The 16,035-nt window shown below is 36.4% G+C and overlaps 1 protein-coding gene across 1 annotated transcript; it reads left to right on the forward strand.

The window, feature by feature from the left end:
* Window positions 1-12: 12 nt before the first annotated feature.
* On the forward strand, window positions 13-14,488 carry LOC140755508 (uncharacterized). Its single transcript, XM_073090799.1, has 8 exons — window positions 13-297; window positions 3,507-3,614; window positions 4,582-4,697; window positions 6,212-6,271; window positions 8,715-8,829; window positions 9,530-9,656; window positions 10,774-11,002; window positions 11,429-14,488. Exons 1-8 carry the CDS (start codon window positions 224-226, stop codon window positions 11,842-11,844), a joined length of 1,245 nt encoding a protein of 414 aa, XP_072946900.1. The 5' UTR covers window positions 13-223; the 3' UTR covers window positions 11,845-14,488.
* Window positions 14,489-16,035: the final 1,547 nt, after the last annotated feature.

Raw genomic sequence — 16,035 nt, forward strand, 5'->3', positions numbered from 1 at the left:
TGGAAAATTACATCACCATTTCATGGCACGCATTTGGGACTTCGACTTTTCGTGACAGCATGTCATTTTCGACATTTGATTGATAATTTTCTAAAGGATCCATCAAATTAGTTTGTTTGAAAGTTAGTTTAGGCGCTAAAAGGTAGTATTTTGTAATTTGAACATCGAAACGAGGATGTGAGTTCGTGGTAACTGTGTTCGGAGGTCGCGGCTACAGTTCAATATGAGCGCACAGAAGTGCGTGGTGGAAGGTTGCAATTTGGAGTACGATGTGATATGCAGCTTTTCCTTCTACAAGTAAGTGATTTTCCCGCTCTTATTTACACTAAAACCCCTCTCGCCCCCCGATGGATGGGGTCCCGCGACGGGCGCCGCGTCACGGCCTTTGTGCTTCAGAAAATTTATTGGCTCAGTAATGGCTGAATTTATTTCCTATAGGATGTTTACATTTTATCTTTTCCCTCCTAAGTTGCTAAATTCGGTTATACAGCGTCTTTTATGCTAATTATAGTGAACTTAGAGAGATATAAATATTTGTGTTGTTCCCAATAATCTATTTATATATTTGAGTTGAGTGAATGTGTTTTAGAGTACATCTGATAAGGTGAGTAACTTATATTTTGAAAATCGAACAATACCATCTATAATATTCTTATTTTAAAAATTATCCCACTGTTTAATGTAACTATCATAGCCCACAGTCCCAATGCTGGGCATTAGACTGAAAAGTTGATATTAAATTCCACCTTATTGTATACATAATATGCATATTTTAAACTTATTCATGTATCTTCAAGAGGTCAATGTTCACATATGGGTCCAATATATTACCAGAATAGAACTTTTACTTGAAATCTTGAAGTAGCTTATTGTTATTTATTTATTACGTATATTATATATATGTACATATATTTATAAGAAATAACATAATTATTTATTTTATGTATATATAATTAAGACCTACCGCCATTCTCTCCTTCTGACAGAGAATGACCTGACTGGCAGAGAATGCCATGAGGCATTTTTATTGAGGTGCAATAAATAAATTATTATGGTTTCTTAAAAAAAATATGTGTTTTATATGTAGTATCTGTATTAGTGTAATAAAAAAGAGTGGCATAGGAGCACTCCACCTAAACTAAATGGTTGTATAACCTATGGACATCTGTACAACTCCACATAGAGCAGGTTCTACCTGAAGCCGATCACAGTATCGCCACATAAGGACTAAGGTCACCTCATATGGATGTCGGTCCACACCCTTCCACCAACTTTTTATTTATGTGGATATTAGTTAAATTAGCTTAGAATAATATATCAATACCTTAATTCACAAATCAGCCAATTCAACTTTTTGTCAAAATGTTTTTTTATTTATTTTGATATTGTTCAACCCCATTTAATATCATAATAAATAAAAAAAACATTCGTACGAAAAGTGGAGTTGGCTGATTTGCGAATTAAGGTATTGATATATAGTTTAGTTTAGAATATTGTTTTTTTATATAAGATTTACAAAATTAAAAAAAAAATATATTTGTAATCTACATTATTATATACCTATCTACAATTTGGTGTCAAATAGAAAAGAAAATCGTAAACAAAATAGCCACAGCCATTGTAATTATATTAATAATAGTATTTTTGATACATAAAAACAAAATGAAATAAAAACTATGAAGGTGGTAGAACCCTTTGTGGTTCGACTCTGGCGGCACCACCGCCACACCTATTTCTGCCTAATAACAGCAGTGTTAGGCGCTGCTGTGTTCCGGTTTGAAGGGTGTGGTAAGGGAGACAGACTTTTCCAAGGCATTCCAGCTTAGTCCTCAGGGGTAGCGGCACATCTGTGGCCGACCATAGGTGGGAATATCTAATCCTATCTGGGGTTGATTAAAGATGTCCATGGGCGGCAGTAGCCACTTACCATCAGGTGGACTGTATGCTCGTCTGCTACTCCTATTTTATTAAAAAAAAAAAAAAAACAAAATGTTTCACCTTATAAGGCAGAAACCTAAATATGTTAGAGAAATTATACAAAAAACAATATTAGCATTTGACCTTCTTACAATATTGTTTAAATAAATTTTGCAATATATGTATAATTATGTTAATTTATGCTTGCACAATTATATCTATAAAAGTAAATAAAACTGGGTTTTGAAGTGTATGTATTTATTATAAATAGAAAAAAATACTTGAATTAAAATTTTACTTACTAAAATAAGTAAAATTTTCTTTTTTAAAATTTTGTTAAATTTTATTTGTTTTATTATATTTTAAAATAAGTAAAATTTTATTACTTTACTTTTTTAAAGATTAAAATTATTCAAAATAAAATTTCTGGTATTTGATATTATATTTTATTATTATTTTTATTGCTATTTTCGTATTTTGTAAAACCTTAAAGTGAGCAAATGACAAATAGATGAAAGTTACGACTAAATATACACTCCAATATAAATAGTATTAAAAATATAAAAAAACATTGTAGAATGATAGTATTTACAAATTAATTTATGTTTAAGTAGTGTAGCACTACTGCCATCTTTTGAACATTCATCAGAAGTTTTTCCATTCCATATTGTTATTTACTTTTTGAACTAGATGGCGTTAATTACAATCAAATATCATAGTTATATTTCACTGATGGTTAAACATAAATAAATTCTGTATTTACTATGAAATTGTTAGGTTTGAAAGTTTATTAGATTTTGCCATCTTCGTTCATGACAAACAATACAGCTGTAAACATTACCTTCTCCAACCCTAAATAGGATTAGATATTCCTACCTGAGGTCGGCCACAGATGCGCCGCTATCCCTGAGGATAAGCTGAAATGTTTGGAAAAGTATGTCTCCCTTACCACCAAATAAACTAAAGTTATCTCTAAAGTTGGCAAATATTTAAACATTTTAATCATTGTGGTTGTAAATGCAACTCTTATTTGTACTCTACAACAAGTAAGCGCTGCTGTATTTTGATTTGAAGGGTGTGGTAAAGGAGACATACTTTTCTGTGACATTCCAACTAATTTCTCAGCGTAGAAAAGCACCTTTGGGCGACCTCAGGTGAGAATCTATACTTAACTGGGGTTGATTACAGATGTCCATGGTAGGCAGTAGCCACTTATCATCAGGTGGACTGCAAGCTCGTCTGCTACTCCTATATTATTAAAGAAACACATAATTTCATTAATCATTTGAGGAGTTTTACAAATTAGCATATACAAACACAATCCCACATCTTATATATAAAATTCTCGTGTCACAATGTTAGTTACCGTACTCCGCTTTAAACGGCTTTACCGATTTTCACCAAATTTTACATGCATATTCAGTGGGTCTGAGAATCGGCTACTATCTATTTCTTATACCCCTAAGTGATAAGGGTTGTTCACCCTTAGCATTTTTTTATTTATATGGCAATACATTGTTTACCGGGTCAGCTAGTAATTTATATATATATATATGTATGTATTAAAATTGGTAATATTTTGTCAACAGTGTAAACACAGGGTCTGAGAATGAGAACCACAGGCAGGAATGGATCGAGGGCGCGATGCAGGAGGAGAGCGAGTGCCTCTGGAGGCACTTCAGCTTGCAGTTGTGTGGGTGAGATATACAAACTCATCTTATATCACTAGTGTGTGTGTCTTCACACTTGTCAACCCATTGCTGTCCCACTAGTGAGCATGGGTCTCTCAAAGTGAGGAGTTAAAGTCCACCGATTGGCTATGTGCGAATTGGTATGCTCTTTGAAAGCATGTGATTATTATTTTTAATATGTAAGTAATATGAAAAGTCAGAGGTGCATCCCTGAGATTCGAACCTCGGACCCTTCGATTGAAAGGCCGAGTTTGCAACCTATTACTATGTGTTTGCTTATTGGGATGCGATCATTTCTGATATCATTCAAAATATCAATATTGAAAATTTTCTCTTTATATAGCAGTACTATTATGATGGCGTAAAGTAACAGCAAAATTAAAAATCATAGCACTTTTTCGGCGAAAAAATCAAAACACATTATATTTAGGGTTACGTATCCAAAGGTTAAAAACAGAACCCTATTACGAAGTCCCAGCTGTCTGTCCGTCTGTCACAGGGCTCTATCTCGTGGCTTTTTAAATCCTTATTATTTTAAATTTGGTCACCCATGCCCAACAAAAAGTTTAACAACTACACACAATTTAAAAACGCGCTATTAAAACGAGAAAACATTCGAGTTCGATCACGATCACGAAAATGAATAACATCGGCTACGAAACTTAAAAATGGCCACACAAAAAATGTTTTGGATCCCGATTGTGTTACCATTATCACATTTTAATTTTCTACCATAAACCTTGTTTTTTATTATTATAACTGTATGGGACGAAATTGAGGTAATATAAATATTAGAAAATGCGTATTGATCTTAATTTATGTAGATTATTATTTTATTATCGTTGTATTACTTGAATATCGTCAAAAATAAGAAACTACCATTTGAAACGTATTTTCTTGCTGCGTCAACACCTTTGTTTACATTTTGGACACATAATTATGTATCGGTCTATAAATATGTGGTATGTCGTAGGTACCACTTCGAGCTCGACGCCCAAGGGCTGTGGATAGACTCGCCCATGCTACCAGAGCTCCTCACCTTGCAAGAGCAGGCCGCCCAGCTCCAGCAATCCGCCAGCGATAAGAAAGGTAAGCCACCATCTACTAAAAGTATGTAGTAAAATATGTAATAAGAGTATGCAGTCTGCAGGTAAGCTACTGCCGTATGGACATCTGTAATTAATCCCAGATAGGACTATTCCTACCTGAGATCGGCCACATGCGCCGCTACTCTTGAGGACTAAGCTGGAATGCTTCGGATAAGAATGTCTCACTTACCACACCTCACCTCACTTACCACTTTACCCTTTCAAACCAGAACACAGCAGCGCTTAACACTGCTGTTATAACAGAAATAGTTGTGGCAGTGGTGCCGCCGGAGTCGAATCACAAAAGGTACTGCCACTTTCAAAAGACTGTGAAGATGGTATATTTGGTACCATCGTCATTTAATTTATGGTGGTTTCGAAGTAGTTTTTCTCCTAACTTTATAACGATAAGTGAGTTGTATGAAGAACTCTTTCTCTTTTGTATATATCCCTCCTAAGTAAGATTACAATATTACGTACTAACCCCTCTCCCTACCCCTGTCCCTTTTCCTGTATAAGGTTATATAAGAAAACAATTTTACATCAAAAATAAACCTGATTTATATAAAAATAAATTAACCTAATTTATATATAAAATTAAAGAACAATATTTAACCCCCTAGGGGACAAATGCCCAAAAATCCTTTTGTAGAACTCCCAAGCTATCTTACCATTAAAAGTCCCCTTATGAATCTCCTTAGGGCATGATAAAAAATCCTGTTATTATATGTTAGAACTGTGCAAAATTTCACGCTTCGAGACCCTACGTTACGGTCTAGGTTAGGCTGTAAATAGGTCGCAGTCATATCTAGGGGCAAATATAATAAATAATTATTGAATTATTTTGACTCTGTATGATAAATCAAATGAGAGTGATATTTTTGAAGTGAAACAAAAATGTGCGTAGAACCAACACAGTATGAACTTAGTCTCCAATGGGAATTATTACTCAAATTAACGGCCCAAAGATAAAAGCTCAGAAATATTACATACATGCTCTACAATGCATATTTATTTACGAACCTATCTTTAATTAAATAATCAATGTGGTTGGTTTGTTGGAGTAATCTAAGAAATTCCACTCCCAAGTGTCGGGATTCAAGTCCCAGAAATCTCTGATTTTTTTTAATGTTATGTGTTCAATTCGAAATAAATCATCACGTGTTTTAACGGTGAAGGAAAACACCGTGAGGAAACTTACTCGCCTGAGAGTTCAGTAAAAATATCTCAAAGGTGTGTGAAGTCTATCAGTTCGCACTTGTCCAGCGCGGTGGACTATGGCCTAATCCTTCTCATTCTGAGAGGAGACCCGTGCCCAGCAGTGTGATAATAATAAATAATAATGTTTCTCCAATATTATATTTAAAGGATTTATATCTTTTAACTTTTAAATTTACTTATATAGAAATACGAACAAACAGACAAATCCGTAGTATTAGTTACAATAGTCTATTCTCGCGTCAGGGGTTCGATTCCCGTCAGAATCATTACTGACAGTAGCCTCTCTGCTTGCAGGGCGAATATCAGCCGATTCTTTCCAGGGCCTCTTTGAAAGATTTGCGCGCGAGCCCAAAGGTACATACTTGCATATAACTAGAGATACATAATATATGTAATCATAGATATCATCTAAATATATATAACTCAAAGGTGACTGACTGACGACATAGTGATCTATCAACGCACAGCCAAACCACTGGACGGATCGGGCTGAAATTTGGCATGCAGGTAGATGTTATGACGTAGGCATCCGCTAAGAAAGGATTTTGATCAATTCTACCCCTAAGGGGATAAAATAGGAGATGAAAATATTACTACGTAACGCGAGCGAAGCCGCGGGCAAAAGTACGTAATAATATAATGTTTTGTATTAAAACTGATTGACAGACTTACAGCTTAAACCACTAGGTCTAGGAGTGGGAAGTTTTGCATACAAGATGTATAATGTACACAAAATATTTTTTATAATCCAACCCCTAAGGGGACCAGGCCACTCAGATATATCTATTTAAATAAACACAGTGTCAGACTTACAGCTTGAACGGCTAGATCAAGTGTGATGTTATGCACAGAAAATGTTTATAGTTTTTATAATGTACCCCATTTTTTTTATTGTCCATCCCCTAAGGGGACCAAACCACTCTTGAGATATATCTAGTTAAATAAACACTGAGTGACAGACTTACAGCTTAAACCAGTAAGTCTAGAAGAGTGAAATTTTGCACAGTACATATTTATATAATATACACTATTTAATCTGAAAGAAGTGAAAACTTCTTTAGCAGAGCTGTGCACTTTTTATGATGGGGAAAAAATGTTCAACTCGCGTCAGTATCCTTACCAGAGTTTTTACGTTTCAATTTGTATGGGCAAAACAGTCATATTTGTCGAAACGTAAAAACTCCTGGTAAAGGTACATGACACGTGTCCTGATCGAAAATTCGTAAGATGGAAAAGCAAACTGAAAAAGTCAAGATGTCATCCGGTGTTAGCACAGAAAAAATATGTCAACGGGTGTCAGTTTAATTTTTTATCTTTACTAATATTATAAAGAGGAAAACTTTGTTTGTTTTTTTTTTTTATAATATAAGAGTAGCAGACGAGCATGCAGTCCACCTGATGGTAAGTGGCTACTGCCGCCCATGGACATCTGTAATAAACCCCAGATAGGATTAGATATTCCTACCTGAGGTCGGCCACAAATGCGCCGCTACCCCTGAGGACTAAGCTGGAATGCCTCGGAAAAGTTTTTCTCCCTTACCACACCCTTCAAACCGGAACACAGCAGCACCTAACACTGCAGTTATTAGGTAGAAATAGGTGTGGCGGTGGTGCCGCCGGAGTCAAACCACAAAGGGTTCTATCACCTTCAAAACCTTTCACCTTGTTTGTTTGATTGTAATGAATAGGCTCAAAAACTACTGGACTGATTTTGAAAATTCTTTCACCATTCGAAAGCTACATTATCCACGAGTAACATAGACTATGTTTTATATGAAATATATTTGATAAATTGATTTTCAGGCGGTACAAAGTTTGCCGGGTCAGCTATAGTCTGATTCATAATTAGGTGTCCAAAATGTAAACAAAGAAATGTCATTGTCAAAATTCGATTACAGGTATTGTAAACCTTAACAAATAAACAAGAAACGAAAAATTTCACAAAATTCAACATAAAACAAAAACTTAATAACTGCAGACAATTAAAAAAAACGCGCTAAGAAAACTAGAAAAAATTCGAGTTCGATCACGATCACAAAAATGAATAATATCAACTACGAAACTTAAATATGGCGGCACAAAAAATGTGTTGGATGCCGATTGTGTGACCATTATCACAATTTAATTTTCTCTCATAAATCTTGTTTTTTATTATTATTAATGTATGAAATGAAACTGAGTTAATATAAATATTGGAAAATGTGAATTGATTTTCATTTATTTAGATTATTATTTTATTATCGATGTATTAATTTAATATTGTCAAAAATAAGAAACTGCCATTTAACACCTTTGTTTACATTTTGGACACCTAATTATGAATCGGACTATAGTTTATTATATATTATTATTCAGGTTAGGTTTTGAAAGTTTTCACTTTTGTCGGCATTCCCGGAGTACAACCCTTTGGAATCTTACAACAATGTTACCCATACCATACCTGTTGTAATATATCATCATCAACCCATTACTGTCCCACAGCTGGGCACGGGTCTCCTCTCAGAATGAGAAGGATTAGGTCATAGTTCACCGCGCTGGACAAGTGCGTATTGGTAGACTTCACATACCTTTGTGGATTTTTTTTTTATAAATCTCAGGTATGCAGGTTTCCTCACGATGTTTCCCTTCACCGTTTAGCAAGTGATAATTAAATTCTAATACGCACATAACTTTAAAAAATCAGAGGAGCCTGGGATTTGAACCATACCCCTCGATCCAGAGTCCGAGTTTCTTAACCATTTTGTATTTTCTTAACCATTATATAACAAATCAATAATTATAATATTGTTTGTTCCAGCTGCCGACATAATCCGCATGGAGCACAACTACAGCGTGGAGCCTGTTAAGAAGGAGAAGCCGGAGTCCGTCTCCAGGCTGAACGTGAGACAACTGGTGGACACCCTCGGCTACCTGTGAGTATTGTGCCCACTTGCCCACTGCTGGACTTTTTTTTATATTATAGGAGTAGTAGACGAGCATACAGTCCACCAAGGGAGTAGGCGGTAAAACTCTTTGTAGTTCGGCAGCATCACCTCCTTTTTTCTACCGGTGTATTTTTGGCCTATCTCAGGTAGGAATATCTAATCCTATCTGGGGTTGATTATAGATGTCCATGTGCCGCAGTAGGCACTTAACATCAGTCTTCAGAAGTAGCAATGCATTTGTGGTCGACCTCACGTGGGAATATCTAATACTATCTGGGGTTGATTACAGATATCCATGGGCGGCAGTAGCCACTTACCATCAGGTGGACTGCATTTCTATTTTCTTCAAAAATTTCCTTTTCCTGTAATTTATCATATAACATTACTTTCCAGAATTTGATCCTTATAAGCGACGCTATTAGATAGTGGAATAATATAAAGGGTGTATTTTTTTTCAAAATGAACTCGTTCGATTCCCAGCTAGGTGAAAATATATTTTAAAAAACTAATGATGTAGTTTTAGTTTTTAACAAAATCGTCCTCGCAACTTCTTTCAGCATGTTTCGCTAATCCTTATAGTTTCGGATTTGGCCTGTAAAAATTCTGTATATAAAAAAAAACAATGTCACACTTCGTCATTCCCTCTAAGTCACGTGACGTAATTTATGGTGATGATGTATGTCTCCAGGTCCCTGAAGAACCTGCAGAAGAAGCAGCTGTGGGTGGTGAAGGTGGAGACGGACAAGGCGGAGGCCTCCATCACGCAGTCGGAGCAGGTCATCACCAAGATGCAGGACCCCAAGCAGATCATCGAGGTTAGAGGAACTTGGTCTAAGAATAATGCAGTATTTGCTGTATTGTAGTTCCAAGAAGAAGGTTTAATTTTTTTTTAATATTTATACAGGGCCGGATTTAAGGGAGGGCAACCAGAATAGAGAAGTCGGATTATTTTTTAAATTTTGACTAGTAAACACTATTAAAAAAAAAAAAGTTTTTCTTTGATTTTTTTTCGCTGTTTTACCTTTATCTACAGTACTTTGTACAAACATTAATACTAGAAGAATCTACCTACGTTTCACAATGAAATATTTATTGAAAAACTGAACTGAAAAAATTGTTCATTTTATTCAGAAAATAATTTGGGGCCAGGAGGCCTCCACTTCTTTGTTGCCCCAAGGTCTCCAGACCTCTAAATCCGGCCCTGTATTTATACCTAACGATAAAGCAGACGTGCTACCTGATGGAAAGTAGTCAACGTCGCCTATATACATTTGCAACACCAGAGGAGTCGCCAATGCATCGCCGGCTTTAAATTAAGAATGAGTGTCTAATTTATTGTATATACTGTATTTTTCGTTGCGATTTGACCGATTTTAAATTAGAAAACATTTTTTTTCGTCCTATCATAGCTTTCTGATAAAATTTATTCGTCGATTACTGCGTTCTGCATTACGAGATCAGACTTGTAAAGACAGACAGAAACACTTTTGAAGGTGGTAGAACACTGTGATTCAACTCCGGCAGCACCGGCGTCACACCATAACAGCAGTGTTAAGCGCTGCTGTGTTCTGGTTTGAAGTGTGGTAAGAGACATACTTATCCGAGGCGTTCCAGCTTAGTCCTCAGGGGTAGTGATGCATCTGTGGTCAACCTCAGGTCAAACTGATCGTATCTGGGGTTGATTACAGATGTCCATGGGCGGCAGTAAGCACTTAGCACCAGGTGGACTGCATGCTTTTCTGCTACTCATTATAAGAAAAAACTTGATGCCAGTGGTCTAGTCCGCGTAAAACTGCTAGTCCGCTATGAATATAGAAATGAATCGCGTCGCCATAGTAAATTGTATGACTACACCTGCTCGCAACAACTTCAGAGCGGACTAGCAGTTTGGCGATAACTATACCATTCTAACATAACCCATTCAACCCCCAGATAATCCCTCAACCCTCGACCGCGGATCAGGATCAACCCCAGGGGGAAGTCCTCCACATCATGGAGGATGGTCAGATCGGAGATAACTTTATCTACGAGATCGCTGAAGAACAGGAGATAGCTATGGAGGAAGTGAAGGAGATACCCTCGGAGAGTACGGAGTGGATGGTCAATATCACACCGGAGGGTGCGAAGCATAAGTATGCTTATATCAAACATTGTAATACAGGTGAGTGACTTTCTCTTAGTATTTTGTTGTGGAGAGTAATGTTTTTTGTTGTTTCCAAAAAAACACTGATAGCCTAGTGGTTAAGAAACTCGGCCTCTCGGTCGAGGGGTCCGAGGTTCAACTCCCAGGCAACCTGTGATTTTTCAAAGTTATGTGCGTATTAGAAATCAATTATCACTTGCTTAAACGGTGAAGGAAAATATCGTGAGGAAACCTGCATACCTGAGAGATTTATAAAAAAAAGCTCAAAGGTATGTGAAGTCTACCAATACGCACTTGGCCAGCGCGGTAGACTATGGCCTAATCATTCTCATTCTGAGAGGAGACCCGTTCCCAGCGGTAGGACAGCAATATGTTGATAACGAGTGTTAAAAGATATTGTTCGCTATAAGCTATAAAATTAACTAAAAATAAATTTGATTACAGGCAAGAAAAAACGCCACTTCACAGCGGACATGAACGAGATAACACTACAGGGCGACTTCGAGAACTACTACATCCTTCCCGACGTCGACCCTTCCGTAGGGGTTGAAATCACAACCAGCTATGAACCAGAAAACTTCATAGTCGAAGAATACCAGCATCTCGTCCTCGAGGACCGACCGCGGAAACGAACCCGGGACCCGACGGAGCCGGGCAAGAAGAAGAAAAAAAAAACTTCCACCCCAACAGTCAGGGAACAAGTCAAACAGATACAGATTAAAAACGAAATCGGCGAGGATTGGGTCATAGACAACAGTGTAGTTTATGACCAGGATACGTCAGAGGATTACGATGATAAAAAAGCGGCGAGAGTCCGTCGGAAAAATAAGAAATATCTCGGATACGACTTCGTGACATAGTTGCATGTGAGTGAGGTTTAAAACGTATATATGCTCTTCGTTTTTCATCATCATTATCATCAATCCATTACTGTCCCACTGCTGGGCACGGGTCTCCTCTCAGAATGAAGTATTACCACGCGGATTGTGAAAAATCTAAATTAAATTATATGCATGTCTGGTCGGGGATCGAACCCAGGACCCTTTGCATCAGACCGGTCTATACACCGCTCCGTTAAGTGGGTCGACAAAAATCTAAATTCAATTAGATGTTTGTGTGACTGGGGATCGAACCTGGATCTCACTATGTTGTTGAAGGACTTATAATAATGTTAATAAGTCAAAAAGCTGTTAATATGATGGTGAGTTTAGTCCTTACATGGCAAAACATCGATCCCTCCTACGTATAATATCGTAACTGCAAAATGACAACTTTACAGGAGAGCGTTTCAAAGTTTCCAATATGCTAAAATGCGAATAAAATCTGCATTCCTTCAGGTATCTCTATGAAATTTGGTATATATATTTTATACGCTTTAAAACGTTACTTATGTCCATAAAACATATTAAAATAAGGCAATCTAATTATATATAACTCGAAAGGTAACGGACTGACCTAGTGATCTATCAACGCACAGCCCAAACCACTGGACGGATCGGGCTGAAACATGGCATGCAGGTAGATGTTAGGACGTAGGCATCCGCTAAGAAAGGATTTTGATCAATTCTATCCCCAAGGGGATAAAATAGGGGATGAAAATATTACTTCGTAACGCGAGCGAAGCCACGGGCAAAAGCTCGTTTATGCAATAAAAATGAAAAGGTACTTTTGTGTGTTGCGATATTTTACATAGGAGTGGTGATACTGTGATCGGCTTCAGGTAGAACCTGCTCTATATGGAGGTGGTTACAGATGTACATAGGACAGTGACTTATCATCAGGTTGACTTCTTACTCGTTTACTATTTTAATATTACATATACTAGCTGACCCGGCAAACTTTGTACCGCCTCAAAATCTATTTATCAAATATATTTCATATAAAATATAGCCTATGTTACTCGTGGATAATGTAGCTTTCGAATGGTGAAATAATTTTTAAAATCGGTCCAGTAGTTTTTGAGCCTATTCATTACAATCAATCAAACAAACAAACAAAGTTTTCCTCTTTATAATATTAGTATAGATTATGTTATCTTCTTCTTATATATAAAATTCTCGTGTCACAGTGTTAGCTACCGTACTCCTCCGAAACGGCTTTACCGATTTTCACCAAATTTTATATGCATATTCAGTAGGTCTGAGAATCGGCTACTACCTATTTTTCATACCCCTAAGTGATAAGGGTTGTTCACCTTTAAATTTTTTTTATTTAGTATAGTGAAATAATAATATTTATAATAGTTAAATAATTGGCAAAGTGCAACTCGAACTCGTACATTGAGGGTTCCGTACCACCAAAAATTTTCTAAAGTGTTTTTCGTACCTATGTTAATTTTTAAATTTAGGTTTTTGAAGTTATGCCTAATAACAGCAGTGTTAGGCGCTGCTGTGTTCCGGTTTGAAGGGTGTGGTAAGGGAAACATACTCTTCCAAGGCGTTCCTTAGTCCTCAGGGGTAATGCATCGTGGCCGACCTCAGGTATGACGCTAATCCTATCTGGGGTTGTACAGATGTCCATACGGCAGTAGTACCATCAGGTGGACTGCATGCTCGTCTGCTACTCCTATATTGTAGAAAAAAATAAAAATATTTCGAAATTTAGAATAATTCATATTATACTCTAATTAATGTGGATTTTAGTTTTAATTTTGACTAATTTTAGTCAAATTTTGGAAAAATCGAAGGCGTATATATGATTTAAATCTGCATAATTCACTTAATGTTATATATTATAATGTTTTTTTCTGAGTATTGTAATATTTTTAGCTTTGTTCTTATATTATATGTTAATCATTAGCCCACTTTTTGTCCATCATTATCCCACTGTTGGGCAACGACCCACAATTCGGTTTTGGACCACACCAATGGTCGATTTGAGAAAATTTTATAATGTTTTCCTTCAAAATATAACTACACACATAATCATTATTCCTTCTGGGTCCCACACACACAAAGACGTGTAAATTTACACCCAGAACCCAAACTAGTTTATACATGTTTGACCGGGGGTCGAACCCACTGCGAATCATTGTAGTGTGGTGACATCTGTGTCAAAAATCAAGGGATAAGTACTAAACTAACGCTCGTTATTAATAATCTATCCAATTTACCTATCCAAGATTCAAATTTGGCATTGTCTCGTATAAAGAAATTGACAAATGTCGATCGGTAGACAAAACCGTGGATAGATAGCTTATTAATGGCGTAAAACATTGTTGCATGGCCTGGGACTCGAACCCCGGCCAATATGGTAACATTTTCCTATGCGTTAAGAAAAACAAGTGGTGATTTAATTTTTAAATTGTACCTTAACATTATGCTTGGCCTGGGAATCGAACCCCATACTACCAGCTTAGAAGACCGAAGTTTATCACGAAGAGATCATGTATTAGTAAAATAATAATATGAAAAGAGGCGTAAATAGATTTTTTTCTATATCATAAATTGTTAGTATATTGAGTGTAAGGTCTAGGGAACGTGACGTCATCAGGATTTTTGAAAATTGAGCATTTTTTTTCAAAATCAACTCGCCTATGAATTGTAAGGTTGAAATGTATTTTTAAGGTAATATCTAAAAGGACTGCACCGATTCGTATAGTGTTTTTAGCATTGAATAACTACAGTTTTGAGATCATTGTAGTTTTTTGTTTTCAAAATTTTTTGAGTTTATATTAAGTTTTTTTTGGATTGGCTATTTCGCAATAAATAACACTTTAGGTATATGTACATATGTATGCTGGTTATAAAGATATCTTCATTAATTTGTGTTTGTGTGAGTGACGCGTGTCTACAGACAATGAACGTGTCAGTCACGGACCGTTTCAAGCAAGACCATGGCTTCATTATTACTAATATTATAAAAACAAGTGTTTTTATAACATAGGAGTAGCAGACGAGCATGTAGTCCATCTAATATGCACCACCGCCACACCTATTTCTGTTATAACAGCAGTGTTAGGCGCTGCTGTGTTCGGGTTTGAAGGGTGTGGTAAGTGAGACAGACTTCCGAGGCGTTCCAGCTTAGTCCTCAGGGGTAGCGGCGCATCTGTGGCCGACCTCAGGTAGGCATATCTAATCCTGTCTGGGGTTGATTACAGATGTCCATAGTGTGGTAAGAGACATACTTAGAGGCGTTCCAGCTTAGTACTCAGGGGTAACGCATCTGTGGTCGACCTCAGGTAGGAATATAATCCTATCTGGGGTTGATTATGTCCTTGTGCAGTAGCCACTTACCATCAGGTGGACTGCATGCTCGTCTGCTACTCCTATATTATATAAAAAAAAAACAGTAATGTATAGTAAACTTATTTCTTTCTGCTAATCTTACTATATTTACTAGCCAACTTCATAGTGTCGATTTTATCTGTCATTTTTGTAAAAATCATTTTTCGTAAAAGTATAATTTCAAAATTAAAATGGCGTAATTTCAAAATTAAAAATAAAATTTTCTTTAATCATACACAACATGAATTAATGAAGATATCTATACTTTGTGGTCTGTTGTTCTACGAATGTCAGGCGTTCTAACTTAGTCCTGACTATACATTAGGTATAGTCCGCGTAAAACTGCTAGTCCGCTCTGAATACAGAAATGAGTCGCGTCGCCATAGCAAATTGTATGTCTACACCTGCTCGCAACAACTTCAGAGCGGACTAGCAGTTTGGCGCGAACTATAACATAACTATGACTGTTCTGAAAAGGTCTTATTAGGGAGAATTGTAATTATATTAATCAAAAATTGGAAAATAAACTTTTACTTCTATTTACTGATTTTTTATTGAAAATCTGAAAATTATTAAAATAGTTTTATTGTTTAGGATTAATTTTGTTTTATATAATTCCTTATTAGGTAAATATTAGTTCGGTTTCTGATTTTTTGGAAATTAAGACTTTTTTTTTATAATGTAGGAGTAGCAGACGAGCATGCAGTCCACCTGCTGGTAAGTGGCTACTGCCGCCCATGGACATCTGTAATCAACCCCAGATAGGATTAGATATGCCTACCTGAGGTCAGCCACATATGCGCCGCTACCCCTGAGGACTAAGCT

The sequence above is a fragment of the Epargyreus clarus genome, unplaced genomic scaffold, assembly GCF_041222505.1.
Source record: "Epargyreus clarus isolate Ecla_fem2 unplaced genomic scaffold, WU_Ecla_fem_2.2 ptg000033l, whole genome shotgun sequence".
Lineage (NCBI taxonomy): Eukaryota > Metazoa > Arthropoda > Insecta > Lepidoptera > Hesperiidae > Epargyreus > Epargyreus clarus.